Source organism: Hippocampus zosterae, chromosome 17 (genome assembly GCF_025434085.1).
Source record: "Hippocampus zosterae strain Florida chromosome 17, ASM2543408v3, whole genome shotgun sequence".
Classification (NCBI taxonomy): domain Eukaryota; kingdom Metazoa; phylum Chordata; class Actinopteri; order Syngnathiformes; family Syngnathidae; genus Hippocampus; species Hippocampus zosterae.
Window position 1 is genome coordinate 1,095,803 of NC_067467.1, and position 27,624 is coordinate 1,123,426.

Consider the following 27,624-nt stretch of genomic DNA (forward strand, 5'->3'; position numbering starts at 1 on the left):
ATAGACCAACCACGATAAGCTGTTGGCATTGACGTGGCAAAGCTCATATAACGGATGCACCAAAAACACTTTTTTCATTATTATTTGTCAGTCACGCATTATTGGAGGATTCTTAAACCCAACACCAAAGCAGCGAGCTCATTTTATGAAAAAAAAGACTTGTAAACAAGTTTAGCCTCGACAATATGTGACGTCTGTGCGTGATGACGTCACTCGTCGCGCTGTCAAACCAAGACCGAAAAGTGGATTAAGGACAAACGATTTTCTTCTAAAGACAGGTATATTAATACAAAACCGAAGTCACTGCATATTTTACTTAGCTTTTAGACAACTAAGAATACAAACAGTATGCGTCTCTCTTGTTGACAACCAAGGTAGGAGCTAGCGTCGTTAGCCGCTTGCAACAATCTCAGTACAGTACGCTAGCCGTGTTAGCCGAACTTTTTCAATTCAATTGTATTTATAGAGGACTTTCGAACAGCCATTGCTGCATACAAAGTCCTGTACATGGAACAATTTAACATATACAATAAACAGTAAAACAATTCGGTAACAACGTGTTTCATTTGGACGTTCCATTTAATAATATGGTTATAATGGCATCTGGCTGCACCAGTCTTGTAATTATCAATGTATTTATTATTCACCCGTAGCCTTGATCGACACAGCTAACCGGGGTGTAAACACACATTTCATAATGCACCTTGGAGTTCTTTTGCTTGTTTCATATCACAGACTAATTATTCCAACTTCCTAGATTTTGAATCACTATATCATGGCACTAAGGAACGCGTGTCGCCTCTTGGCTCAACCTCAGCGATGTGCCCTCCTTTCTTTCGCTCGAGCTCAAGGGACTGCAGTACCTGTTAGGAGGGGTAAGTCATCGTCGAGATAGTAAACACTATGCACACACTGTTCACCAGGGAACTTGCTGTACCGACAAACAAATATGCACCCTCACTTTCACACATATGGACAATTTGCTACCCTAACATTCATCTTTTTCTGGAATTTAGAAGAAAAACACAGTGGCCAGAGGAGAAACACACAGGCACCCACACCAGAACCCTGATCTTGTGGGTCAGATGTGAATGTCGCTGATACAACAGTACAGTGGCCGCAATAACTGCCAATATAGAGAAAAAGTCGAGGCCCAAGCGATAACGAAAAACGAAATTTGCAAAATGATAAGAAGAAACCATTTAAGTGTGTTTTTTTCCCTTTATTATGTAGAGAAAGTTTGACTTGAACAATGTGTCTGTGTACCAGTATCTGCATTCTTTCTCAACCACCATACCAGTAACTTTTTTGGGGTGATTTCTTTTTTTCCTCACATGCAGAGAAGATTGAAAAGACCAAAGCAAGTACGTGGAAACATTTTTGGATTTTTTTTTTTGTAGATGGGATAAAAATATATGTTGTAACAATTGGTGAATTCCTTTTAAATGCTAACAGCTAAAGTCCAGTTCAACTGGCGCGATGCTCTGGACCTGGAGGGGCTGCTGACGGAGGAGGAGGTCATGATCAGAGACTCTTTTAGAACCTACTGCCAAGACAAACTGATGCCACGCATCATTTTAGCAAACAGAAATGAAGGTAAAACACAGGCACTATGTAGTCCTTGAGTGTTTTATATCTCAGTGACGAACTCTATGATAGTCATTGCCATGAGATGGACTCGTTATCTTCATTTGACCAAGACATCTCTGTTTTATAATTCGTTTATCTTCTGGTGTATTTAGTTGAACTGGAATTTTGGACTTGGTCAAATATAGAATCGTGAACACGCACACACACAGTGATATATACAGTATCTTTTGCAGTGTAAAACATACACCACATGTGTGATTTTTCTCTCAGTGTTCCACAGAGAAATAGTGTCCGAGATGGGGGAGATGGGCGTCCTTGGTCCAACCATCAAAGGTTAGAGTGAATACACAATCTCCTTTTGCGGACGTGAACATAAGAGACCCGCACACTTGCTCAGTGAAGCATTTTACTTTTTTGTCGGGCAGCCATTCTCAAAAATACGAAAACGTTGCCCGACATGAACCGAATCTGATTTGATTCCATTTGAATCTGTTAAATCAGCATGATTTGTTTCCTATCCCATCCACGATGGAAAGGTTACGGCTGTGCGGGGACAAGCTACGTGGCCTACGGTCTGATCGCCCGAGAAGTCGAAAGCGTGGACAGCGGCTACCGTTCGGTCATGAGCGTGCAGTCGTCGCTGGTCATGCATCCCATCAATGCGTATGGCACCGAGGAGCAGAAGCAGAAGTATCTGCCCAAGCTGGGTAAGACCAAGTAGAGTAATAAGCAACAAATTAGCTGCAAGATGAAGAATTACTGGTTCTCGCTATCGAGGAATTAGCCCATCTATGCTGCTGCACGCTGAATCGACATTGACAAAAATGCTGCCCGTTTTTCCATGTTGAGCTCGTGGAGAGATCCTAGGTTGCTTTGGCCTGACGGAGCCAAACCATGGCAGCGACCCGAGCAGCATGGAGACCAGAGCGAAGTACAACCCGTCCAGCCGCACCTACTCCCTCACTGGCTCCAAGACGTGGTGAGTGCTAGCTACCACAATGTGGAGATCAAACTAGAGAGATTTTTTTGGAGCAAATATGCCTGTGGCATAGTGCAGTATCTCAATATTTCAGGGCGTGCGGCTTGTAAAAGACTCAACTTTGGTCATCCAGAGACTTTGAAGTGACTGTTTACTTTTGAAAATCATGAAACAAGTAATCACAGGAAGTGCTCCAAGCAGAAAAGCCTGAGACGGGTTGTGCCAAGTTCAAAGTCTAAACTGGTCTTGTGACCGTAAAATTCCATTTGTATGAAACATTGTATCATGTCTGATCTTTTTGCCTGCTTTAAATTAACAACGAGAAGTCACCCCTGCCGTTGTTGAATAGTCTAATGCTACCAAATATCCACTTGGTGGCAGCATTTACACGTGAATTCGTGTCTGAAACTGCGACGGTTTCATGAAATGACGCAGTAACAGACGTTATCCATTTGTCACACGTTACCTACTCATGTGTAATACCTGTACATAAGTGGGTCTAAAATATACATATTCACGTCAGTGTTTATGTACATTTACCTCGCATTCAATTCGATTTTGCATTCCAATCTCGATGGAGGCTCTTTTTCGTGCGGTGATGGCATGCTTCTCACCGTGCTTGACTGAGTTTTCCTCCGTTACTGCACCTTCTTCACACAAAAAAAAGGTCAGCGATGTGTCAGCGACACGAATGAGGACACTTGCAGTTCATCTTCAAATCAAAATCGGCATTCTTTTACCTGGTGGCTAATGAGGGTGGATACAAGATATGTTGATGGAAGCCAACGTGCATTAGTGTCATTCTAAGCTGCTCCCATCTTCAGGATCACCAACTCCCCGGTGGCGGACATCGCGGTGGTGTGGGCAAAATGCGATGACGGGAAGATTCGCGGCTTCATCCTGGAGCGAGGCATGAAAGGCTTCTCCACTCCCAAGATCGAGGGCAAGTTCTCCCTGAGAGCGTCCGCCACTGGCATGATCGTCATGGATGAGGTGGAGGTTCCGGAGGAGAACCTGCTTCCCAACGCGTCTGGCCTCGGGGTGAGTCGAGGGATCCCGTTCTTGTACCGCCTCGCTAAGACACGAGTTCGCAATGGTCGCCACCTGGAGCCCCTGCTTTCCTCTTGTTGTAAAGTCCTGACCCACCCGAATATTTGACGTGAATTTGCGCCAATGCTTCCAGGGTCCATTTGGCTGCTTGAACAACGCTCGTTACGGCATTGCGTGGGGGGCCCTGGGGGCCGCAGAGTTCTGTTTCCACGCAGCTCGTCAGTACACGCTTGACAGGTCAGAGGAGTCTTTTCTCATGTCTAGTTTTGCCAATTCAGGTGCCGCCGCCATCACTGTGTTCTCGTTCTCTCATCCAGGATCCAGTTTGGCGTGCCGCTCGCACGCAATCAGCTCATGCAGAAAAAGATGGCCGACATGTTGACGGAGATCACCATCGGCCTGCAGTCCTGTCTGCAGTTGGGAAGACTCATCGATGAGAAAAAGTAAGAACAATTGGGGACAGGCTGAGCGGTGGAGCGAGTTGCCAAGCTGTGAAGCTCCGGTTCAAGAACCCCTGGACTAATTTGGGAATTATTTTGGGATGCATTTAATGGTCACACTTTGAATTGAATACTTTCGAGCACGACTGAACCAAGCATGCCGGTCTGTCGAGCAGGGCTGCCCCCGAGATGATCTCCATGCTGAAGAGGAACAGCTGCGGCAAAGCCCTGGACATTGCCCGACAGGCCAGAGACATGCTGGGAGGAAACGGCATCGCAGACGAGTACCACGTCATCCGCCACGTCATGAACCTGGAAGCCGTCAACACATATGAAGGTGTGTACTTGGGGATCGTTTCAGAGCGGTTGGAAACAATCGACGGCGGGATACTAATGGGCGGCTGATAAATGAAAGACGACCGTCTTCCCCACCCTCAGGTACGCATGATATCCACGCGTTGATCTTGGGCCGAGCCATCACCGGGCTGCAGTCCTTCACCGTGGACAAATAAGACGCCAATTCCGATTGCCGCCAAATGGGAGTCTGCTTACTGTACGCATCACTTCTGTAATATGACTGTGTGGACGACGGAGATATTTTTGAAATTTGAGTGACCGCTTGTTTTCCTCTGATTTTTGTTTGCACAAAATGACCGCACCAGGAGGCTTTCATGTCGACATCAGATTTGCTTTACGTTACTGATCGGAGACGCGGTAATTGAGCTCTCCAATTAGCAACTTCTGAAGTAGAACCGTGATCAATGGTTCTCCAAGACATGATTGATGATGATGATGCAGCATTTCACTGGTTCCCCCCCCCCCGAGATGATCGTGACTGTACGGTTTGCTCAAGGTCAAGTTTGCCGCAGCGATTTTCAATAAAAAAGTATTTTGTGGTTCATATTTGTCAAATGTCACCTTGTGTGTATTTTGTTGTACGAGGACATGACAAAAGACCCTCAAGCAGTTGTGTTTTCAATACGTGCTTCATTTGAGGGTCTTTATGCAAAAGCCATTTCATACATTTGCACATGTAGAGGCGTGGCATCACTTTTCACAAGTTCAGGCCCTCCTGTGGAGTTTTCTCCGGGTAATCCTGCTTCCTCCCACTTTTTTTTTTAGATTAATTAAAGGTTCTAAATGGTGCCGAGCAGCTGTAGTTTAGCCCCCCAGCCCCATCCCAAAAAAAAGGAATGCTGCTCAGTGGTTCTTGGAGGGAATTGCTCAAAAAGCAGCACTCGGAAGAACCTTGCGCGCATGAGACGACGCCTGAATAGTTCCCAAGCCAGCGGCTCGTGGCTAACTCGAGGGAATTAAGGGCGACATAAGGCCGTGCTGAGCAGGGGGCGTGTTGACGACACGACGACAGAGCTGATCATTCACCGTCTCCGCTGGCTGAGAAACCGTCAACCTGCAGCTCCCCGGGGGACATGCATGGAGTTGCCGTTGCGACAGAATGCGTTTTTGTTTTTTTTGTCTCGTCAGATCGCGACAGCTCTTTTGTCCTTGCGGATTCCGCTTCATGAACAGCAACTTGAAATATTCTGGGGGACTTCACATGGAACTTTTATCGGCGTTTGAGTGACAAAGCCATCAGACTAGAAACATCTTCTTCCCACAACCATGAGCAGATATAATTTCCCCATGTGGAACTCCACGGACGACGCCAACGCCTCCCCGTTTTCCTTGGAGGAGCCCCTGTTCAAGCAGTACAAGCCTGTGACCAAGGAGCTGATCCCCCTGCCCAAGGCGCTGCTCTACCTGCTCATGGCGGCTCTGGTGGTGGTCGGCGTGGCGTACGCCATTATCGGACATCTCATTAAGGATCTGGCCATGGATATCGCAGGTATGTTACCTATTCAAACCACTATGACCAGAATTTCGCAAATCTCTACTAATTGGGGGGGGGGGGGGGTGTCTCCTGAGAAGCGATGGTTTTACACATCAATGTTTCGTTGTTTTAATAACTTTGCTAGTTTTGTTACTGTGCAGGGCGGCCCGGTAGTCCAGTGGTTAGCACGTGGGCTTCACAGTGCAGAGGTACCGGGTTCGATTCCAGCTCCGGCCTCCCTGTGTGGAGTTTGCATGTTCTCCCCGGGCCTGCGTGGGTTTTCTCCGGGTGCTCCGGTTTCCTCCCACATTCCAAAAATATGCATGGCAGGCTGATTGAACACTCCAAATTGTCCCTAAGTGTGAGTGCAAATGGTTGTTTGTCTTTGTGTGCCCTGCGATTGGCTGGCAACCGATTCAGGGTGTCCCCCGCCTACTCCCCGGAGACGGCTGGAATGGGCTCCAGCACCCCCCGCGACCCTAGTGAGGATCAAGCGGTACGGAAGATGAATGAATGAATGAATGAATGTTACTGTGCACCTGGAGACGACTTACATTGACATAAAAAAAAAATCAAGACACATTTGTCACTGAACAGAAATGACAATGAATGACTAAAACTTGAGAATTTAAATATTCTCAAAACAACGATCTGCATTTGTCTTTACGTACAGCACGAGTGCCATGCCCTCTTCCACTTGATGTACTCTAACTGATATGAACTCGTGATCTCTAATGTTCAGATTGCATGTTGGGCCCACTTGGCAATGAGGACAAGGACCAGGACCACAACTCACAAGGCCTGGCCACCCACCCGCCACCACACCCGTTTGCCCACAACGCCTTCCACGTGTGGGACCAGGACGACGTGGTCATCCCTCTGCCACTGGACGACGGTCCCGAGACCAGCCCGCTGTTGCTGGCCACCATTCCCTACATGCCCTCTTTCTTCCCGCTCCTCCACAGTCCGACGAGTCAGAACTCTCCCGCGTTCCAAGAACAGGGAGATCAGAATGCGCATTGAGGATGATGATTGTGGCAAGCCTCGGGAAGACGCTGAGCCACTTTACACAAAGCCTCGTATATGCACACCGGGAGATCAGACGGCACGTGCGCTTGTCTTTTAAATCTGCAAAGGTTTCTGGGAATAATGCGATGCTCAAGATTTGGCAAGGACTTGGGGGGGGGGGGGGAACATGAGCAGAGAGACAGTCAAGGAGAGGAAAAGGACAAAAAGGATTAGAGAAGATCATCAGATCATTTCTGTGTGCCTGAGTTTCCAAGAGAAGAGGTTGAAAATGGCACACAGTATGGGTTCAAATTAAGATAAGATAAGATAAGATATCCTTTTTAATTGTCCGCCATTTCATGTCTTTGTACAGTCCAACCTCGTTTCAACGCCCCCAGTTTACGTTTTCACAGCAACAATGTTCACAATTCACATCCTTCATTTTCCATTTGTAACTTTGTGAGTAGTGTATTGAGGTTAATATTGTCGGCGTCATATTTTACGAGTCCCCGCACTTTGTTTGTTACTCTACTGGCCAGACTTGAACGTATATCGCGCCGACCGCAGAAGTCGGTCCGCCCGTCAGCCAGGCGGCCATTCAAACTTTTAAAGCGATCAGTTGGCCGTCGTACATACTTGACTACGATGCTATTTCAAGTCGCTGGGGGATTAACCGTAAGACTTAAGGAGTTCCAGGGAGTCCACTTGTACACAACAAGACTTAATCCCGGAGCCCGCACGGAAAACACTTTGGAGGTTTCCCCGAAGCACAAACCGATACGAACAAAAGAATTGGGACGGCAACTATTATGAACAAGAGATGCGCTCCACACTGGGAAGGCTTGCTACAAGATTTTGGTGCGTTTGGACAATGTTTATTATTCAAAAGGAACCTGCACAGTTGAGTTGAGTCTGGCAACGTGGAATGCCGTCGGTTCCGAGACTTTTGCATTCTCGTGCAGACACAAAAGCCTGTCACCCGATTTTAAAAATTGCCATCAAAATAGAATTGTATTCCGTTGCGGCAACAGTGACAAAGTGAGTCCAAAATGGAAAAGAGGTCAGTACCAAACTCAGGAGTCCAGTCGACAAATGGGGCTGTCGTAAACCATCTGCAGGTTGACCTTGTGTCCCACCAGCTCTCTGATGTTGTTGATGCCGTATTTAATCATGGTGGGTCTGCGGGACAAACGAGAAGGCTGAGTGAGCAAGAGTTCGCGGAAGAAGAGGGGGGAGTCACCAAATATGGATTGCGAGGAGACTCCCCCCCCCCCCACCCCCACCGCCCATGATCATCAGCAATTGTACCAAATCATTCTCAATCCCTCTTGAGGTTACAATTAAGAAAACAAACATGTCAGCAACGAATGCTTCATGGATCCGTTTACCTTTCCAAAGACAGCCCCCACGCAATAACGGACACGTCCTCGGGGAGACCCATCGGCAGCAGCATCTCTGGTCTGAAGACACCAGAGTTCCCCACTTCCACCCACTTTTTTAGTCCTGTACGTGCGGAGAAACATCATATGGCAGCCATCGGCCGGAGTACCATTTCTTCACATAAATAAGCAGCAATGCTCTCTTTTGGTTTACTCAACATAAATTAAATTTTTTTTTTTTTAAACTACGACAACTCAAAATATCGCTGCCGTGCTCATTTTTTTCGGAGCAGCGGTGATAGTTGGCCAAGAGATGGAAGGAGGAATACCTTCATGGTAACTGAACACCTCCATGCTGGGCTCTGTGTAGGGGTTGTAGGCAGGCTTGAAACGTAGCTTTGTAATTCCTAAAAAAAAATAAAATATGAAAGAGTGTGAGAAAATTCTGCATTTTTTTTTGGGCTCCATTTGTCCTCCATCTGTACATTCAAACCTAGTTTGGTGAAGAACTGATGCAGGACACCCATGAGGTCCCCCAGGGTGAGCCCGTAGTCGGCCACCACACCCTCGATTTGGTGGAACTCAGCCAGGTGGGTTGCGTCTAATGTCTCATTCCTGAAGACCCGGTCGATGGAGAAGTATTTGACGGGGGTGAACTTCTCCTGGTGAAGAACAGGCACAGTGAGTCCTACATGTCACGACATTGGCCATGTGAGCCAAGAGCATGGCCGAGATGCTACTTATGGACTCTGTACTTGTCAGTGCTTTCCAGGAAGTGTTTTGAGCCTGGAGGAGTGCAAGGGTTGCCCCAGTTTAGCTGCCAAGAGCTTTAGCGAGGTCAGTCGGACGCATGGCATGGGATGCCCGCAGATTAAAGTCTGGCTGCACTGGAGCAAAGGCCGTCTCTAAATTTGTGTCACACAGAAATGTGCAGACACCCTATAAAAAGTTCTCCAAGGGGGGAGCCAACCCCAAAATGTCCTTTACCATACGATCTATACAGCCCTACTCGTCTAAACACAGCATTGCGATCAATATCGCGTTTCGCGGCAAAATCCACCGGTTATGAGCCGGAAGCCATTTTGCTACTTGGCGTCAACTGAAAATGACATCACAGTTGCTGGGGGCGTTGGTATCGACCAATCCTGGCTCACCTGACGTCTGAAGCTGAGCCACTGGTCATTACCGGCGCCCTTGAGCAGCTGTGATGTCATTTTCAGTCGATAGCCAGCGGCAAAATGGCCGCCGACTTTCAAAGCGTTTTTTGGCTGCCTTGCACGTGGCAACTTACTTGTTGTGCAAGTTTATACAGCATGCGTGCGCTGACTGCTGTAGTGTGCGTGCGGAGGATATTCTTCTGGGCCTCCTCAATCTTCCAGTCGCATTTGTACCTGAGGGTTAGCAAAAGTTCTCCGTGGGGATACAACTATATATATTTTTTAAATTCACTTTCTTGACAGAAAACATTTACACATGGCATGCATGTGTTTTCAATCATTTAAGATGGTTCCTGTCACTCAGGAATGTCTTATTTGGAACACTAAAATGCTTATCTTACGGACGTCACGTAGCGATTATCTCACCCTTGCGAACCAAAGCCGCCCCCCGAGTGGACCCTCTTCACTCTCTCCAAGTAGTCCTGCGGTAAGTCGAGGGCGAGAGCAGGGTCTGAAAGTTCGGGAGTACAAATTAGCCTTGATGCAAAAATGAAGTGTGAAAGTTGACTTGCGGGAGGGAATATCCGAAACACGGGGGGGGGGGGGGGGGGTGGGGGGGGGGGGTGTCGCACCGGACAGGAAGAAGGTGTCATGCTGGTCTCGGGCCGGGTGCTGCTGCGGCTGAAAAAGGGAGTCAAAGTTCCAGAAAGAGCTCTCGATGAAGTTGTTGGTTGGCATCTCGGTGAAACTGGAGACAAAAAGGTGTTGGACATGCCAGCGTTTGAGACGTCATCTCACATTCGCTTAACTCAGGGGTGTCCAAACTTTTTGCCAAGGGGGCCAGATTTTATGTGGTAAAATGTCGGGGGGCCGACCTTGGCTGACATTCTTTACATTGAACAACAATATTGTTCAACAAATTTTAGTAAGCCAGTCTGTTTCACATTTCCATTTTTATTTTAATTTCAACAATCTGAAGAATTTCTTTTGGTTCATTTGAAACAGGAATTTGAAATATGACTTATCAGTCGGTATAAACACGGAGTGATGTCTTGTTAACTCGTGAGTGATCCCCCTCTAGTGTCTAAATGCTATTACTCATTTAGCCACTAGAGGGAAGCAGTACTCTATGAAACATCACTCACCAGTCTACGAGACCTCAGTCAATGCAACACGTGTTCCATTGCGCCCAACCTGCGGGCCAGACGGCACTGATTTTATGACGGGGGCCGAGGGCCGGATGAAATTCGACCGCGGGCCGGACTTTGGGCCTGGCTTAACTCATTAAATCCCAATGACGTGTCAATGCTTTTAAGGGGTGGGGTCGGGCAATCTTCCACCATGACTCGGGAGAGGAATTGACGAACGTATCAAGGAGGTAGCGAAGGCGCCTATGTGAAAACGAAATCAAGATGGCGGAACTCACCCCATCTCCAAGAAGATCTGTCTGAACTGCGTTCGCACTTTCATCAGCGGATGCAGGTGGCCGCAGTCCGGGGCCACGCCCATCGCATCAAAGTTGTACGGTTTGAAATTCTTCTCTTTCCAACTGCCGCTGCGATGCGAAAACGGGCGTCAGGTTAAGAAATTGGGCAACCGTCGACACGTTAGCATATGCTTTGAGGAACAAAAACACGCAACGCGTCGTCTTTATCACAACTAAGTCTGAAACATTTGGCACAATTTTACGACAACGTAGAGATTGTGGGTTGCGCAGGCTACCGTAATGTTGTTGTATATGACGCTTAATTTAGATCGCCGATTTATGAACAGACTATAAATCCATTAAGCTCATTTCAGCCTTTGAAGCGTCCTCCCTTTCAGACAAAGCCGCCATCTTGGAAAGAGGCGTTCATTTCTCCGCGTCCTCTGTCGGAAAGCCCGCACACCGTCACCGGACGGACAGATGAGACAAAAACGAAAGTTTTGCTCACAACAGAATCCCGACTTACGTGGCAATCATCTCAGGTGTGAGCTCCGTCTCCTGTTTGGTGACGGTGGTGCTGAAGGAGTTGCCTTTCGTGATCCAGTAGGACTTCACCGTCCTGAACACAGGGATACAACCAAATCTATTTCGTCTCAACTCACAACTTAAGAGTTGTGATACGCACTCGAGTGGACAAAAACGCATTTATCCTACTACAAATTATTTTTTTCAAATATTTCATATGTGACATTTGAAATATAAAAGAGGTTCTCGAATTTAAGAACTCAATCAGCACCAAGTGTATCCTCATGCAGACTTTGTCTTCCGCTGGCACACGAAAATATTCCATCCACAACTTACACCTCAGTGAGAAGTTTTCGCTTTTTCAGCTCATTCTTTTCTTTCTCGTCCAAGTTGGAAGAGAAGCCTTTCTGGACAAGCAGAAGCTTTTCTCGCACCTGGTCATCGATGTTCTCCACCTGTGGACCAAAAAATAAAAAATAAAACAAATTAAGACATCTTGTCAGACAGATGAGTGTCAAACATGGAAAAGCTGCTGTGCGCAATTATATTCCCTGTAAAAGACGTACATACAGTTCTGAATATCCTCGGCCCGCCTTCATGCCCTTTGTCCAAACGGATCCACTTGTTGGACATGGCCTTGCTGAAGCCAATCTTTCCAAAGGACACTTTCTACACGCATAGAAAGAAAAAATGTTCACACTGGGAAATATCACTGCACATTTTTGCACTTTTCAACCGCGGACTATTTAAAGGGGAACTCAAGTCAACATATTTTCTTTATGTCTTCACAGTTTAGATTAGTGGGAGAACAGAGAATCTAATATTGGAAAGGTTCCCCCCCCCCTTGAGAAGCTAAATAAACAATTATAAGAGTTAGCCTCTGTCAGCCTTACCATGAGGTCACTTTGGGTCAGACCCTCGAGCGGGATGGCGTCGAAGACCCGAGCTTCCTGGCTGCCTTGCTCAGCGATCTCCTTGCCCTCCTCTGTCAGTTCCCAGTGTTTAGAGGAGCGGAGCTCAGCTGAGATTATCTGAGGGCCAGACAACATATAATCTGTTTTTTTCTAATTTATTGGGAGATTTCGGTTAAGTAGCAGGGGTCGCGGCAGCCAATCATCCTCTTCTGTTACTCCATCTTCTGCTCCAACTCCAGCAAGTGATGGTTTCTGCAAGTCTTTCCTCCCCATATAAGATAAGATATCCTTTATTCGTCCCACACTGGGACCATCCCCTCTTAGGTATTCCCCTTTGCTTACAACCTGGCAGTGCCTTTTCCAGGACCCTTGTTCCACTACCACTGCACAGGTTGAAATAATCTCAAACCGGCTTCTCTAGCTTTGAGGAAAGCATTCGGACGGTAGCATTAGAAGAATAGATATCATTAGACCATCAAAAGTGCAAGAATGTTGACAGTCTTGTCATGTTAAATTATGATATTTATTACACACTCAGCTTTTTGATGAATCAATATCAGTTTATCTTCCTTACGAGGACGTGATGTTCCTCTTGAGGATTACAATTTTATCTCGTTTTCTCATTACTAGTGCTGCTGCTACGACTACTTCTACTACTATGTAGGGTTAAAAAAGACTGCATTTACAATAAATGGTTAGGTGCCTGTATACTTTTTTTAAGGCGGTATAAAAATATAAGCCATAATACACAGAGCACATGAAACTAGTCAGACAACTCTCGCATCTCTCGTCTTTACTCTCATTGCATCAGTCACATTGCAAATGTTGACGTGACAGCATGACTTCCGCTGCAATTCAAGCCACGAAAACTCACTTCGCCGAGACACTGTAGACTCTTCACAGCGCCCACGATGACCTGGTGGTCCACTCCGAGGCTGCAAGCCACATTTAGGCTTTCCACGCCGTCTTGCGCCTTCTCAATACGCTGAAGTAGCGTCTCCAACACACGCGCGTCCGCCATAGCCGGTCGCCACTGAGCTCTAAAGGAACCGGAAATGACGTCACAGCGAGTACAGTAGATGTTGGAAGGTGTTCATTGTAAAGTGATCACCTTGCAAAATATTTTGTTATCTGTTTAACTTATAAAGTTAGAGGAAAGTAAGTAGATCGTAGACGAGTAAACAATTCATTGAAAGTGTGGGGTTTTTTTTGGGGCTATCACCGGTTAAACGGAAAGCTGAATCATCTAGAACAGGGGTCTCAAACTCAGGTCTGGAGGGTCGCTGTCCTGCATGTTTTCCAAGTCTCCCTGTTGCAACACACCTGATTCAAATTATCAGATCATCAGCAAGCTCTGCAGAAGCCTGACGTTGAACCTGTTCATTTGAATCAGGTGTGTTGCAACAGAGACCTGAAAAACGTGCAGGACAGCGGCCCTCCAGGACCTGTATTTGAGACCCCTGATCTAGAATCTTAACACTAAAAGCAGTGGTGTGTGAGTCTATACAAGTGTACACACAAACACACACACTTAACGTCTGGCGCTCAGACTTGTGGATTGTATTCGTCTTCAAAAAACAAATCTCGTCAATAAGCATTTGTATTTATTTTTGACATTTGTTTTAGAGTGGCCTCAGTGATCTTGTAAATTACCTATCTAGGTTCACAATTTACAACTGACATTTTTTCTCAAAACCTACTTTACAAGAATCTTTGTAAATCCCACCAAAAGTGGTTATATCAAAACTTAACATAAACAACCAATTTTTTTTCCCAATACAAAGACACAGTTACATACATTGACAAGAAAAAATATCCACAAAATCAAAAGCGACTTAAAGAACAAACGTGTGTATTTTCCATCCAACTCCTCAAAATATAACACTAGTAACATTAAAAAAGGCAAAAAATAAAAGCAAGTGTATCTACAAGTTTGGGTAAGTTACATGCAAAGTTGTCATGGAACATAAAAGCAAAGTTTGCGCCACACGTGAGGGCTGTAGCATGAATTTTTTTTCTCTGTGATTTTATAAATTAAAAAAAAAGTATTGAGATTATCAACCCTTCGAAACAGACCACCAAACATAGCTACAACACAGACTGAACATATGCACATAGTCAACATAGAGGAAGGAGGAAATTGAGCAAAGGTGAGCCATCAATCAATCACATTCTTCTTCGGAGGTTAGAGGTAAAGATGCAGCGGACGATGGCGAGCTGATGTTCCACACGAGCAACTCAGTCTTATCTATACTGGTAATTTCCGCTGGTATCTCCCTTGTTGTAGCTTCCAGGACTGTGGTAGGTGTTGAAACCGTGGTTTTCTCCGGCACCCTGCGAGTTGTAATTGGACTGGCTGTTGAAACCTTCCCAGGGAAAAGCGCAACAGGTCAACTCAAATACAAAAAAAAATAATAATAAATAAAAAGTATTGGTCGTTAATTTTCCTCACCATCATAACTGTAATCCTGGTTTCCTCCAGCACCACCAGTCACCTGACTCGGGTAGGCGGTGCTGTAAGGGTATCCACTTGCACCTCCCTGGTGAAAATTCTTCTTTGTCTGACCATAGCCCTGGCCATATTGGTTGTAGTTGCCGTGTCCGGAAGCATTGCTGGCCTGGTAGCTCCCTGAAGATGCACTGTTCGTACCTGAGACACCCTGAAAAGATGACTTCCCGCCCCTTGTCGGGGGTTTCTTTTTGGGCATTTTAGCAGCAGTGGTGGTATTATATGCTCCATCACCATCATAGTATGAGCCATATGAGCTTTGTGCCGATCCCAGAGCTGAACTGGCCAGAGAACCGCATGAAGGGCCGCCTGACAGCCCGCCACCTGCATTTGCACCACCATTGTTGTAGTAATCTGAGAAATAACAGCACGGCAGAGTTTTTAATCATGCAGCTGGCAACATACAGAAATTAAATCACACCATGTAAAAATACAGAAATGAAGGACAAAACCATTTTTTTTAAAAACATGTATTTTGTATCTGGAAACATTTATGGTAAAACCACTCTTGCAAAAGGAACATCGTGGATTCAGTACACTCATGACTTAACTGTCCTCGAAAGACCACATTTATTTCTCCTTCCAAGTGTTATCAGTGTGGATGTCAGAAATGAGCGTGCACTATTTAAAACTGTTCTTTTGTGTTGTGGAGTCAGCAATAGGGAAACAGAAATTAAAGGCTGCCAGTGCCTTAAATGAAATGTGTTGTTCATCTCCCACAGTGCTACACTGTATTATGAAGCCCTTTGTCCAATCACACACACACAAAAAAAGGGGGGCAGGGGCCATCTTCTAAAATAAATCCACCATGTTGACATCCAGGTATCTGATACATCCATGCAAGCATGTATGCAGAGGCAGCTCATCTTGCCCAGGCTGCAAGTGGCCTGGCAAAATACGGTTATCGTTGTTACAATTCCAGGGTTGCGGTCGTGGAGTTGAAGGGAGTTTCTGGACGCAGCCGGAGGGAACACAACTGTGAATTTTTATCTTCTCAACTATATTTTTGCCTTTTTGTTTTTGTTTTTTTTACTGAGGAGGATCTATTTCTGAAAATCTTGGTAGCCATAGATGTCTGAGACAAAGTCACCTAAAGAGCGAGACAAGGCAGAGAAGGGGGGAAATATCAAAATTAGTTTTGCATATTGGGAATTTGCTCTGCCTCAAAAGCAGCAGTCAATTGGATTCATTGGACCAAATTGCATTCAAAGTGACTGATTGCAGTTTTTTTTTCAAGATTTCCCTCCTCCTGTCACTCTCAGGAAGGCCAGTCCACAGAACGAGCTGCCAAAAATGAGAGGGTTTTTTTTGGGGGGGGGGGGGGCTCCAAATATCAAATTAAGACCCGTGGCTTGAAACTTTAAAATTCAAAAACCACTGATTTGGGATTCTCAAAAAAAAGTTCACCGCAGACTGGTAAGATTTCTGCTGATACTTTGATTTCTCACATGGTAACAGTGACAATTGAAAAACAAGAAAAGAAAAAGACAGGAACATAAGATAGGAATACTTACTGTATCCAGACATTGAGTTGCTGCCATAACCATATGTCCCGAAGCCTGTCGAACAACAGATCATGAGTCAATTTGGTCCAACGAGGGGGACAAAATAATATTACGAATAAAAATATATATTTTTTAAATATGTTAATTACCCCCGCCAGGGCCCCCTCCGTTATTGTACCCCCTGCCCCTTCCACGACCTCTTCCTCTGCCTCTGGCCCTGGGCATAGCGACATCGCCAGGAGGTCCCATCATGCCATAGCCTTCGTTGTTCTGAGAGAGAGATCATCAACAAGATTTCAATTTGCACCGATGGCCAAAGAGTGCTTCAAGGATGGAGATCAACATTCTTTTTCTCCGAGTGCTCACCATTGGGGGCCCCTTTTTCTTTTTAGCCACTTCGGTCACAGAGCCCTCGGGAAAGAGCTGCTCCAAAGCCGCCAGTGCTGCGTACGCCTTGGCCACTTTCTTGTTGGATCCAGTCCCCTCGAACTTCTGCCCATCGATCTCGACCTCCATGACGAAGCGCTTGTCATGGCTGCCGCCGGTCTCCGAGATGAGCTCGTATTTTAGGCCGCGGCGCTTCTCGTTCAGCTCCATGACTGGGTTCTTGCCGTGTTTGGTTAGGATCGGTCCCTGTTGGCGGGTGGTCTGAGATGAAAGGGATGGGGTCATTTGGTGAGAACAGAACGTGCATCTTAATTACCGTTTCATGCAGAGATAAATAAATACATAAATACATGGGGGGCGGGGGTGGAAACATGTGTGTGCACCACCACATTTGTACATGAGGTCTTTACCTCCGCAGCATCGGTGGAATGTGTGCCGACTGGTCCTGTGAGCACAGGAGGAACTTCAACGGCTGTAATGACTGGTTTTACATCTGGCACTGTGACGGGAACTGGGATTTCTTCAGTTTTCACAGGCTCTGGAGGAGTTTTGATTTCCACTCCCGTGGGTAAGCCCATGTCTTGCAGTGCCTAAAGTAGACGAAAAACAAGGTAGTGCACTTTAGGACAAAAAAAGAATTCAGTGGAGCTTGGAGTGGCACTTTCCATTTTTCACATTTAAAATAGTCATAGATGGAATTTCCTGGTGTAAACAATTTGCAAACAGGTGATTTTTTTTCTCCCCAAACAGGAACACGATTCATAAAAGGCTCACGTCAATTTACCCTAAAACAAGCATGTCCCGAGCCAACTCACCTTGACGGCCACATGCAGCTTGGCGGTCCGTTTGGACGGGCCCGAAGCTTCAAAAGTCTTGCCATCAACTTCTACAGCCATAGTGAAGACGGGCACATGAACGGGGCCGGTCTGGGATATCAGTTTGTAATGGAGACCCGGCTTCAGCTGGTTGAGTCGCATCAACGCATTCATAGCCTGGGGTGGCTCGGACTTATCCTCTGCAGCTGGTGGGCATAAATACAATGACAGATTTCTTGTAAAACATGTCCGTAAAGACTCAAGTGACAGCATGTTGAAAAGTTCAAACAAGGAGAATACCAACGTGTAGTTTTATTCAAATCGACTCACGACTGCAAAATAAATTCCGAGAAAACTTAGACGACATCACGGAGATGTAGTCAAGGCCACTTACATTTCTTTTGCAGTTTTTTCTTTTTCTTATTGGGACTCTTGTCTTCAATTCCCTCCTCTTCCTCGATGGGCCGTTTCATCGGCGGGGCGTATGCGGAACTGGGCGGGATTTGCACTGCTCACATAATTGTGGAGGTGTGAGGGGGGTGGGATCGACATGGTATTGCACTCTGATTACAAAACGAACAAAAGAATCCTCTTACTCTTGGGGATTTAGATTGTTTACCGATATAATCGATTGGAGGTCCCGGAGTTTTCTTGGGTATCTTGGAAGGAAGCGGATCCATTCCAAGCACTTTGTGAAGCTGTCCAAAGGCCGACAGCCTTAAGGCATGCTAGCAACACAAGGGAAGGTCAACTCTTCCGTGGGGCGAAGATGCTCGTCCCGCAGGGCAATCAACTTACTTGTGCGCTCAACGTGATGTCTTCTCTCTGCTGGGAGTTCAAGTGACATATCGCATCTGTGGGCTCCTTCTCACATGGATCGGCGATTCCAGCTCCATCTGCAGGACACGAGAAACCGCATGGAACCGCCTTTGCCGGATTGAAAACAAGCCGAGTGGTACAATCGGGTTGTGTCAACACTAACGTACCTGGCATCAGGATTCCTGAAGCCAGACATTCCAAGACTCGACGCAGTGCTTCTCCTGCCATCATGGGGCGGTTTCCGGTGCCAATGGCTTTCTCGCAGATCAGCTCGAGTGGCTACAAATCATACGAGAGGACAATTTTTAACCATATCTAGTAACATCATACCCGTTAAAAAAACTGTCAACACCGCTCAGAATCAGCCTCAAACTAATCCTAAAGGGCATTACAGGGAAACCCATTTGATTGACAACAACCGCCTTCAATGTAAAACCACAACTTGCAGGGGAAAACAAGAGTACAACAAATGGAGAACACCACTCACCCAGCCACTGAGTGGAGTCCATTTTGGGATGCGGACACACAAGTCCCTTAGAACCCGAATGACGATAACACAGGAGCGCAATCCGTTGGCTCTGGCCTGAGGACACAATAGCGGAGGGGGGCGGGGGGTGACAAGCAAATTGAGTCAAATGGGAGTGATGACAGATGGAATAAAATAAAAAAAGCCATTTTATATATATTGAAATTAGGTTTTAAAAATGAAGCCGCACAGGCTATGACACCTCGGCGTATTCATTGTGGAAATATTTTAAGTTGAAATGACTCAGGTTTGAGTGATAAGTCAACTGACAATGGGACTAAGAGCACTGTGATCCAAGCATAAAACGTTCAAATCACGATCAGGCGTCAACAAACATGGCTTCAACATAAAAAAAATTAAAATAATCCAAGCTTTCAATGAGACCCGCGAGTGAACCACATTAATGGAAAGATTGCATGTTGTCATTTGGGTCATGTTATCATCAGTGGAAGTTGGTGGGGAAAACACACACACACACACACACTAGAACACCACTCAAGGTGCAATATTCCTGATGGATTTGTAGCAGACTGCAACATAAACAGAGCAGGGGTAGATGAAGCTAGCTACAACGGCTGCAGTAACGAAGCGCTGATTTGTTAAAATAACCAAAAGACTAGACAATAGCATCATATTCTACACTCAAACAAAAAACGCTTTCGACTTGCACGTCTACTAACCTTAAGATGGGAATGATTGGAATATTGCACCTGAATACCCGGTTAGTTGTATTTTGGCCGACGTGAGCGTGGCTTTGAAGAGAAATGAATGCTGACAAATAAACAGCTTGCGAGCTTAAAAAGAGAACTGAAATAACCTTGCAGCCGAACAAGGAACTAACTTGAGAGCATTGTGATGGCAGAGGTTTCAAGTAATCACGACAAAAGTGATTAAGCATTATAATATAAGAGCCATTCGAGATAAATACAAAGGTCAAATGAAAGACAGAAAGACATCAATCAAACTTGAAACGACTTCTGTTTTAGAGACAAATAAAGACAAGATCCAAACCTGAAACCACTTAGCGTGGCGAAGAGACGCCAAGGCAGTTATGCATTTCTGCCTGTCCAGAGCATCCGGGGGATCGTTGACTGATAGCGTTTCTATTGGCAGGTGGAATAAGAAGACAAGGTACAGTTTGACCAAGGGGAGTTCTGTCATCCGGCCGGGGGAACACAGGCAGCTTTCCCAAACCACAGGGAGAAGAGGTAAGGGGAGGGGGGGTCTCCTCCGCTGGAGAACCACCAAATGCTAGGAACCTCCCATTTCGTATGGCGTTGCATGTTACCGCAGGGACAAAATCCACTTCAAATCAACTGGCACCATTAACGTGATTAAAGTTGCCATTTGGAAATGTAAACGTGTTTGCGGAGGTTGCATCTCCATGGTCGCATCAGTGTTGCGCTTTTGTTCCCCCCCCCACCCCCTTGAGATTGACAGGAGGTAGAGCCCCTCCCCTTTGCCTCAATACCGGGTACGCTGCACTTTGCCCCTTCCGAGACAGAGAGCGGCCAGTTGGTCAAAGGTCCAGCGTCCCTAAAATTGACAAACTAGAAGGCTTGACAAAGAGAATCAGAATTGGAACCACAGGTACATGTTATCAGGTACACAAAAGGTGGGTATCAAAACAAGTCTGCACTGCAGCAAAACTGATGGCTTGCAAAGACCCAAACTGGGGGGTCCCCATCAGCACAGGGTTGCAGATCAGGCCATGGTTTAGCACCTCGCAAATTCTTCATCCTCATTTCCACCAAGCAGTGACGATTCATTCCGTACGGTGTGCAATTTTACCGTTTTCATTTCAAGCATGAGTTCTGCTATTTTTGTTTTGGTGGTTTTTTTAAAACTAAAAATATCGGTAAGACTACCGTTAATGCACCGGATTGATAAGCAGCATCGTAAAGTGTGGTTAATGATAAAAGCTGATCGATATCCATCCCTATTTCAAGCTTGATCAGAGTTTAGCTAATCCGAACCGCACTAAAGTGAAAATGACCGCTTGGTGGAAACGTGGCATTATTTGACGTTTAATTAAGGCTATGGAGAGATTTACCAACGAACGCTTGCCGCTGCCTAACTGCAATTGAAAATTCTGTAAAGTATTGGGGGCTGGGGGGCATCAATATTGAATATGGGTTTTCTTGTCCTTATCTGCAACCTGCGGAGAAAAACTACAGTCAAAAGCCCACCGCTGGGTTAGCCAAGCAAGGACACTTTCACGATACCTTGTGCTACTCATTTTTGCTGCAATGCAAACCGTTCATCAATGATAAAAACACATGCAAACAAAGTGGTCTCTTTTGTGTTGGTTGAAATTCTCAGTAAGCCTTCATTTCTCGAGTGACCTTGATCATAATGAGGGAAGACAAATTCTTGTCTTCAGCACACAGGAAAGCTACCTGCCCTATACTGTATATTGGGCCATCAAAAATGTATAATTACATCACATGGAACTATGAGAGTGTCTACAGAGCTATAAGTATAGCGCAGTTTCATTATGTGACAGTGGATTCTTGTCCCCTAGCTCCATTGAAGGCCCAATAAACAATATCTATCCTGTCTGCATGGCCTCCCGACTGGAGGTGTAGGGGTGCCATAAAAAGAAAAGACAAACGCAGTCTTTTTGGGCCTTACCACCGGCAGCAGCCCTCTCCATCTCCTCACGAACTAACGGGGACGTCAAATGAATGGTGAGGGTGAGTGGGGGCTCCTTTGTGTTCTTGATGACGATGCAGGCCTTTTTGATGTCTTGACTCACGTCATACTGATCTTCGGTGACAACCTGCAGGAGGAGGATGAAATAGTTATGAAACACGTCTGCCATAAAAGGGCGTTTATTATTTCTGTATGTTGTGCGAACAAATTGAGCTCTGCTCCCACCTTCAGTTGCGCATCCAAGTTGTCAGCCACTTTCTTTAACAAAGTGTTGGTTGGCTTCTCCCTGCAGAGGAGCACCAGCTCAAGGTCCAGATCTCCCTTCAAGAGAAGGCCCTTGGCCACAAGGCCTACTCTCATCACGCCGCGAAGGGTGCGTGTGACTTGTTCTTTGTGCTCACTGCAACGTGAAAAAGATGAGCGTAAGTAGAGGCAAGAACTGTTCAGATTTTTTGTTTCAATTAAATCAGAGAACACTCACCTCTCTTTATCAGCATCTACACCATCACCATCACATTTCTCTTGTTTATCCAGCCAGTCTGAGACTGCCTTGAGCGCTCGTTCTGTGTGGGATACCATGTTTTGCACATTCTCCAGTTCCTCCTGAGAAGGGTAGATGGCAGAATGCCTGGCCATGACATGGCGGTCATCATGCAAGAAAACACGTAAGGAACGATGTCGTAATGGAGGGGCCTGCGAGTGAAAAGGAGCAGAGGTGTGGTTATGTACAAGACAAAGTTGTGAGTCATTTCAGGAATCTGAATCTGCGATTACCATCCTAGTTTCAGACACGAATTTAGGAGTGCTGGGTACGTTGTCTGCAGAGAGCGGGAAAACACAAAACGTCAACAGTATTCTTCAACAACATGTTGTTGCGAAATTCGCTTATTAAATGCATCGGTGAACCGTGTGGAACTTTTGTTGAGCAAGGAAACTGTAGTTCATAGTGATGTCAAAAAAGTTCGATGAGGCTGATCTTAAGCCGTTTCTAAAAAAAAACACTCGCGCATAACACCGGTTATTGTTGCCAATTCAAGCCACAAACCGCGTGGCATAAGGTGCACGGGAGACAAATTAATGTTGTCCCCATACAATCATATGTACAATTTCTGGATTTTAAATATTGTAATCGACTACCCGACATTGCACTCAGCGGTAACAAACCCTTGTTACAACCCACAGTGGCTGAATCGTGTAACAATACATCGAGCACATTTACACGTTATTGCGTTTCGCGTACGACGGAAAATAAAACATTTGAAGGAGCGTGGATAAAGACCAACTTCATTTTGCGTTTAAAAAAGGAGACGCCATTTTAATTCAGCCACAGTGATGGCGGAGGCCGCTAACGTTCGGCCGCTAAGGTTCGGTCGCCCACCCTCAGAACACAACTCGCTCTCTTCGATGTTCTCAGAGTCACAACGGTAACGAACATGTACACCGAGGGAATCGTTCTGACGTAAACGCGCAGACGTAGTTATTCTCATGAAGACATCAAAAACCGGACATGCACGAGAAAATGGCACCCAAACATACGATTCTTCAATGAGCATGCTAGCTTAGCTTGATCGACGCGGGACTTTGATTTCGCGAGAGAACCTGTTCAATCGGAGGACGACATTACAGTGTTCATCAGGTGTTTCAAATGGTATGCAAACGTTTACATTTCTCATCTTACTCACCTCGGTACAAGATAGTTTCCTCTGCACACAAGTCTGTTGCAGCAGGAAGATCGTCGTCGATTTGGTCACACCCACTATTTTTTTTTGATTGGGTTGTTGGTTTTCTCCGGCCAATGGGAAAAATAAAACGCTTTCATGTGCCTGTGGCGTCATGTTCGAACCGCTTACGTCATTATTACGCGTCGAGAATGCGTAGCGTCAGTCTTTTTTTCTGGTAAACCGACAAAATATTGAATGACTTATTATACGTCAACGTACACACTACGCATAATTTTTTTAGACTAAACGTAAACAAAAACAGGAAATCACTATTACATAACTAAAGTAAACATGATTATTAATTTTGAAGATGCAAAGTCCAGGTAACTCGAAATGGAGTCCATACGAGAAATTGTGCAGTGACAATTTCTCCGCCTATTTCATCCGTAATTTCATTGTTATTGGAGGCTGAAGTACAAGATGGGCTGTGGCATTTCTTTTTCACTTGGTGGTGGGCTGGATCTGCACTTTTGTGAAGATCCTCACCCAAATTCAATGGGCTTTTCTTACCAAATGTTTACCCGCTCCCAATTGTATCTGTCTCATTGTATACTGGCACAAAAATACTCACCCGTTCCTTTGAAACTCAAATTCTTACGAGTCCAATAAATATTCATTTTTATTTCATCCTGTCAATTTTAAGAATTTCACAAGACAAGCATAAACGCATTCATGCCACTGTCGTACACCAAACAAACATACATTTTTCCCCCACACATTCACGTCTTCAAAATGAGGTAAAATTAAAGTGTTTTGCTTTTGTCGTTGAGCATTTCATTTAACATGTTTACAATTCACATTATTTTCATATTATCATTTTCATTCAGACTTTGTGGAGTAGTCTTCTCATTTGTGACACATGGTCTACTTCAACAAATAATCTTGAATTTGATTTTGTTCTCACAGAGGACAAGCGCCAACGCAAACATGTTGATTTTACATTCACAAAGTAGAAAAAAAAACCCTGTCCAGTTTGTTACAGATTAGGTCCTTTTTCACCTTAGCGGGCTAAAACAAACAAAAACAAGCATGCATCATGAGTTGTTTTCTTTTTTTAAGCCATTTGGAGTATCAAGCCTTAACCAAGACGAACAGGCCAAGGGTTGATGTTAAATAGCAGATGGCACGATGTCACTCTCTTAAACCTTAACATTGTTTTTTTCGGAGTTCTGAAAGGAGCTGACATCCCAGCGGAAAGAGCGAAGCATGCTTCCCCTCAAACTGGCTTGCCTCTTAGTAATCCTGTAGATCTTCTTGAGGATGGCACGCCGCAGCAAGATGTAGACCCACGGGTCCAGGATTTGGTTACACGTAGCCATCCTGACACCCATTACCATTAAGGCCCTGTAAGTGTCCCTGTCGGGGGGGGCGAGGGAGCCGCTGTAGGACCGGGTGGCTGACATCAGTCCAACGACCTACAGACAATTTATGACACAATTTGAGGCCCGTATGGTGCCATCTAATACGGATATTACTAATATTGTTAGCCTTATTAGCAATGTGAGTAAATTGAGACTGTATCTAGAACTTTTATAATAATATATGTATATATTTTTTTAAATAGTACAAAATATCTCCCTAGGTTCACTAAAGGTCGAGAATCACAGAATTTTCCACTCTTCAGATGTGGCTGCAACTCACCAGCAGAGGGCTCCAGCAGATGCACGAGGCGACCATGATGCCGAGCAGCTGGACGACCATCTCGGTGTCGTGGGACCGGGCCGAGGTGCGCTGGGAGCTGGACTTCTTCCTTAGCCTTGCTCTGACGAGGGTGATCCCGCTGATGGTGTTACACACTAAGGCTATGGCAAGTGAGCTTATTGCCAGTCCAGAGAACAGTGTCACAAAGGCCAGATCTGAGGCTCCGGTGCCCTCCATCACCCTGATGAAGCACCACGTGCCCGGGTACTGATAAGTGTAGGCTCCCAACTTGAAAAAGGGCAGCAGGGCGACACTTAATGCCAACAGCCAGATGAGAGCTAATGTCATCTTCGTCCGTGCGTTTGTGACCAAACGAGCGTGCAGCAGAGGCCTGGAGACGCCCAAGCATCGCTCAGCGGCCATAGCGCAGCCGAGGAAGAGGGGGCACAGGCCGAAGAACACCATGCAACACCCCAAAAACAGACACTGGACATCTGGATCAGTTAGGAGATCTCCTCGAGAGGTAGAGGGTGGGTCAGCCAGGTTGGCAATCCCTTCCGAGTATCTTCTTAGCACCAAGGCCCCGTTGATGACGTGGCCAGCCAGATCAGTCGCCACCAAAGAGCTGGCAAAGAGAAGAAAGGTGGCCTTCGACCTGCGCCGAAAGCGGGCGTAGGCTTTGGCAAGAATAATAAGCGCCACAATGTTGAACACAATTCCAAGCGTCATGGTGATGCCGGCAGCTGTCGGATTAATTTGCGGCCGGGTGGAATTACGGAACACGGGTCCCACTTCTTGCTTATGCACAATCGCGCTGTCATTCGAGGGGGGCGGAGAGGCAAAAATGCCCGAGGCGTTGTGACGCTGCATTGCCAACATTTGTCCCGATCTTCAGGTCTGATGTCGTTCTTTAAGGCTGAGAAGGTTCTGAGGGGAAAAAGACAGCATTAGCACGCTGAAAGGATTCATAGGGGAGCGCTCGGCAGAGCGGAACCCTTCACCAAGGTTCAACTGGTGGCAAATGTGAGCTTGCTGTGTCGTTGTGTGTGAGGTGTGCCGAAAAACATTGCGGCAAGTGGCAGTTTCTTATAATCTGCATTGTGTGCTCTGACAAGAACAAAGAGTTAAATGACAAAGGCAAAACAAAACACAATTTCCTTGATTTTCTGCTTGAGGCAAATGACATTGGGCTTATGCGGGAAGGATTCGCCTGTTTTCATTTTGGAGGCGGGTGGTCACTCTATCATAAAAAATGACATTAATTGTCCACTTCCAAATTTGGACCACAATGAATATTTTTTTTTTCCGTTTTTGTCCTGATAACTAAATAACTCACATTGTTGGTACAAAACCCGAATGCCAGTCAATGCAGTAGCTGTTGCCTCAATGACTCGATGCTTGGCAGAAGTAATAAAAGGGGATATCAAAACACCAAGCTCCACTTTGTCTCCCATTATGCCAACAATGTTGTCATCTGAACATGTTCTGACAGTTTAAGTAGTTCCCCCCCCCCCTCTACAAATATAGTTGCAGACCGATTTTCCATTGATGTCATGAATGGGAGCAGATCAAAACAAGGCAGGAATGTGTGAGGCCAACAAGATTTGCCAGTAAATGAGAATAAAGTGCAATTAAATGCATCGCCACAGCCGAGTCATGCTCATCAAGACACACACATTCTTTTTTAAGGACATATGTGGAGACTCGGTTGTCAGAGATTTTTTTTTTTTAACTGAGGGAGTTATATCTGTATGTTTGTAGGTACTTTATTATGTCCCCTTTTCCAATAGATTTGAAGTGAAGCCTTCTAATTAAACATTTTTTGACACTCACACACATAATTTTTTTTTTAATTGTAACACAATTGTCTTTTTCAGGGTGACATTAATTGTCTGACACTGGTAGCGCATGTTGTGAGACAATAAATTTTATACCCTTGATGGATAATATTGAAAAAGGTGACAAAGTGATCTTACCTTTATTACAGTGGGAAATCCATAAAATCCCAGATTGCATTCACTTTGACAGGGATTCATTGTCGTTATCCCAAATGGAAATACTGTATCCAGGTTTCGGAGCTTTCCAAAGATCTTCTTTGGTAATTCCTCACATTGTGGCTCCGTGCAGATTCCTGTTGGAGCAAGCAGCCTTCCCGTGACATTGCACAAGCGCGACCTGTTTTGTCGGACTGGTAGGCTGGCTGCTTTTATTTGCGGGAGCTGCAAAAGCCAGCATCACCTCTGGGTGTCTCACTTGGGAGGAAAAACAAATGACGTCCTTGCAGGAGAGACAAGACTTGTTGGAGCACACACACTCCCACTCCTATAATAGGCATGAAATTGGCACCAAAAAAAAAGGACAGATTTTTACTCTCAGTTGTCAAGTTAAACAGTAAGTAAAGGACAAAGTATTGTACAACAATCAAATCTCAAGCATTTTGGTTGCAACCTTTTCAGGAGTTGATCATTCACCCAAGGTTATCTGGATTCAGCTCTCTCGTACTCCTTAAAAAAAAGGACAAATGGATAGACTTCACGTGGTATAAATAGGTCGGAGTATCTTTAGCTGAACCCGCATCAAATACTTGCTTTTACGATGACGGTCTTTGCCAAAGACAACTGCTGATAATTCTGAGGAAGAAAATTACCCCCTTTGCTGTCTGTTCTAACTGAACAACCGCAACAGTTTGATGAACAGATTCTTATCCACGCGAGCTGGTACATTTTCCACTTCCATTGCCGGTATTT

The 27,624-nt window shown here is 45.5% G+C and overlaps 4 protein-coding genes across 6 annotated transcripts; 1 reads left to right on the top strand and 3 right to left on the bottom strand.

Moving 5' to 3' along the window:
• Positions 1–108: 108 nt before the first annotated feature.
• On the top strand, positions 109–4,958 carry LOC127589585 (glutaryl-CoA dehydrogenase, mitochondrial-like). Of its 2 annotated transcripts, none has more exons than XM_052048806.1 (12): positions 109–278; positions 758–875; positions 1,341–1,364; positions 1,456–1,596; positions 1,861–1,923; positions 2,127–2,297; positions 2,440–2,569; positions 3,394–3,610; positions 3,753–3,856; positions 3,937–4,062; positions 4,236–4,396; positions 4,498–4,958. In XM_052048806.1, exons 2-12 carry the CDS (start codon positions 776–778, stop codon positions 4,569–4,571), a joined length of 1,311 nt encoding a protein of 436 aa, XP_051904766.1. In that variant the 5' UTR covers positions 109–278; positions 758–775; the 3' UTR covers positions 4,572–4,958. The 2 variants fall into 2 exon arrangements, with proteins under 2 accessions (XP_051904766.1, XP_051904767.1); XM_052048807.1 differs by lacking the exon at positions 109–278 and adding an exon at positions 333–374.
• Positions 4,959–7,887: 2,929 nt separating this feature from the next.
• farsa (phenylalanyl-tRNA synthetase subunit alpha) lies at positions 7,888–13,360 on the bottom strand. Its single transcript, XM_052048794.1, has 13 exons — positions 13,174–13,360; positions 12,279–12,416; positions 11,956–12,054; positions 11,722–11,840; positions 11,387–11,479; positions 10,861–10,989; positions 10,067–10,182; positions 9,861–9,945; positions 9,569–9,668; positions 8,771–8,939; positions 8,607–8,684; positions 8,287–8,401; positions 7,888–8,077 (listed from the first exon to the last, which is right to left on the bottom strand). The coding sequence occupies exons 1-13, from the start codon at positions 13,318–13,320 to the stop codon at positions 7,972–7,974; spliced, it is 1,494 nt and encodes a 497-aa protein (XP_051904754.1). The 5' UTR covers positions 13,321–13,360; the 3' UTR covers positions 7,888–7,971.
• A 526-nt stretch (positions 13,361–13,886) lies between these two features.
• ilf3b (interleukin enhancer binding factor 3b) lies at positions 13,887–23,357 on the bottom strand. Of its 2 annotated transcripts, XM_052048772.1 has the most exons (18): positions 23,198–23,357; positions 22,290–22,333; positions 21,997–22,208; positions 21,741–21,915; positions 21,495–21,642; positions 19,872–19,963; positions 18,822–18,917; positions 18,502–18,613; positions 18,314–18,411; positions 18,135–18,243; positions 17,910–18,023; positions 17,516–17,721; positions 17,111–17,290; positions 16,680–16,961; positions 16,463–16,583; positions 16,323–16,367; positions 14,752–15,162; positions 13,887–14,665 (listed from the first exon to the last, which is right to left on the bottom strand). In XM_052048772.1, exons 2-18 carry the CDS (start codon positions 22,290–22,292, stop codon positions 14,544–14,546), a joined length of 2,526 nt encoding a protein of 841 aa, XP_051904732.1. In that variant the 5' UTR covers positions 22,293–22,333; positions 23,198–23,357; the 3' UTR covers positions 13,887–14,543. The 2 variants fall into 2 exon arrangements, with proteins under 2 accessions (XP_051904732.1, XP_051904733.1); XM_052048773.1 differs by lacking the exons at positions 13,887–14,665; positions 14,752–15,162 and adding an exon at positions 15,820–15,898.
• A 480-nt stretch (positions 23,358–23,837) lies between these two features.
• LOC127589591 (prostaglandin E2 receptor EP1 subtype-like) lies at positions 23,838–27,263 on the bottom strand. Its single transcript, XM_052048814.1, has 3 exons — positions 26,854–27,263; positions 24,878–25,804; positions 23,838–24,651 (listed from the first exon to the last, which is right to left on the bottom strand). The coding sequence occupies exons 2-3, from the start codon at positions 25,754–25,756 to the stop codon at positions 24,376–24,378; spliced, it is 1,155 nt and encodes a 384-aa protein (XP_051904774.1). The 5' UTR covers positions 25,757–25,804; positions 26,854–27,263; the 3' UTR covers positions 23,838–24,375.
• Between the last annotated feature and the right edge of the window lie 361 nt (positions 27,264–27,624).

What these genes read in the sequence shown, in the direction of transcription:
- ilf3b (XM_052048772.1), bottom strand. An exon ending in TTCAGGAATCCTGATGCCAG is followed by an intron (nt 18,412 to 18,501) that starts GTACGTTAGTGT and finishes CGTGTCCTGCAG; the next exon opens with ATGGAGCTGGAATCGCCGAT. An exon ending in ATTCCACCGATGCTGCGGAG is followed by an intron (nt 16,962 to 17,110) that starts GTAAAGACCTCA and finishes CTTTCATCTCAG; the next exon opens with ACCACCCGCCAACAGGGACC.
- LOC127589591 (XM_052048814.1), bottom strand. Translation starts at nt 25,756, where the DNA reads ATGTTGGCAATGCAGCGTCACAACGCCTCGGGCATTTTTGCCTCTCCG. An exon ending in TCTGCTGGAGCCCTCTGCTG is followed by an intron (nt 24,652 to 24,877) that starts GTGAGTTGCAGC and finishes AATTGTCTGTAG; the next exon opens with GTCGTTGGACTGATGTCAGC.
- farsa (XM_052048794.1), bottom strand. Translation starts at nt 13,320, where the DNA reads ATGGCGGACGCGCGTGTGTTGGAGACGCTACTTCAGCGTATTGAGAAG. An exon ending in GGCCGAGGATATTCAGAACT is followed by an intron (nt 11,841 to 11,955) that starts GTATGTACGTCT and finishes TTTGGTCCACAG; the next exon opens with GTGGAGAACATCGATGACCA. An exon ending in GGTGTTCAGTTACCATGAAG is followed by an intron (nt 8,402 to 8,606) that starts GTATTCCTCCTT and finishes CCGCACGTACAG; the next exon opens with GACTAAAAAAGTGGGTGGAA.
- LOC127589585 (XM_052048806.1), top strand. Translation starts at nt 776, where the DNA reads ATGGCACTAAGGAACGCGTGTCGCCTCTTGGCTCAACCTCAGCGATGT. An exon ending in TGCAGTACCTGTTAGGAGGG is followed by an intron (nt 876 to 1,340) that starts GTAAGTCATCGT and finishes CCTCACATGCAG; the next exon opens with AGAAGATTGAAAAGACCAAA. An exon ending in CGTCAGTACACGCTTGACAG is followed by an intron (nt 3,857 to 3,936) that starts GTCAGAGGAGTC and finishes TCTCTCATCCAG; the next exon opens with GATCCAGTTTGGCGTGCCGC.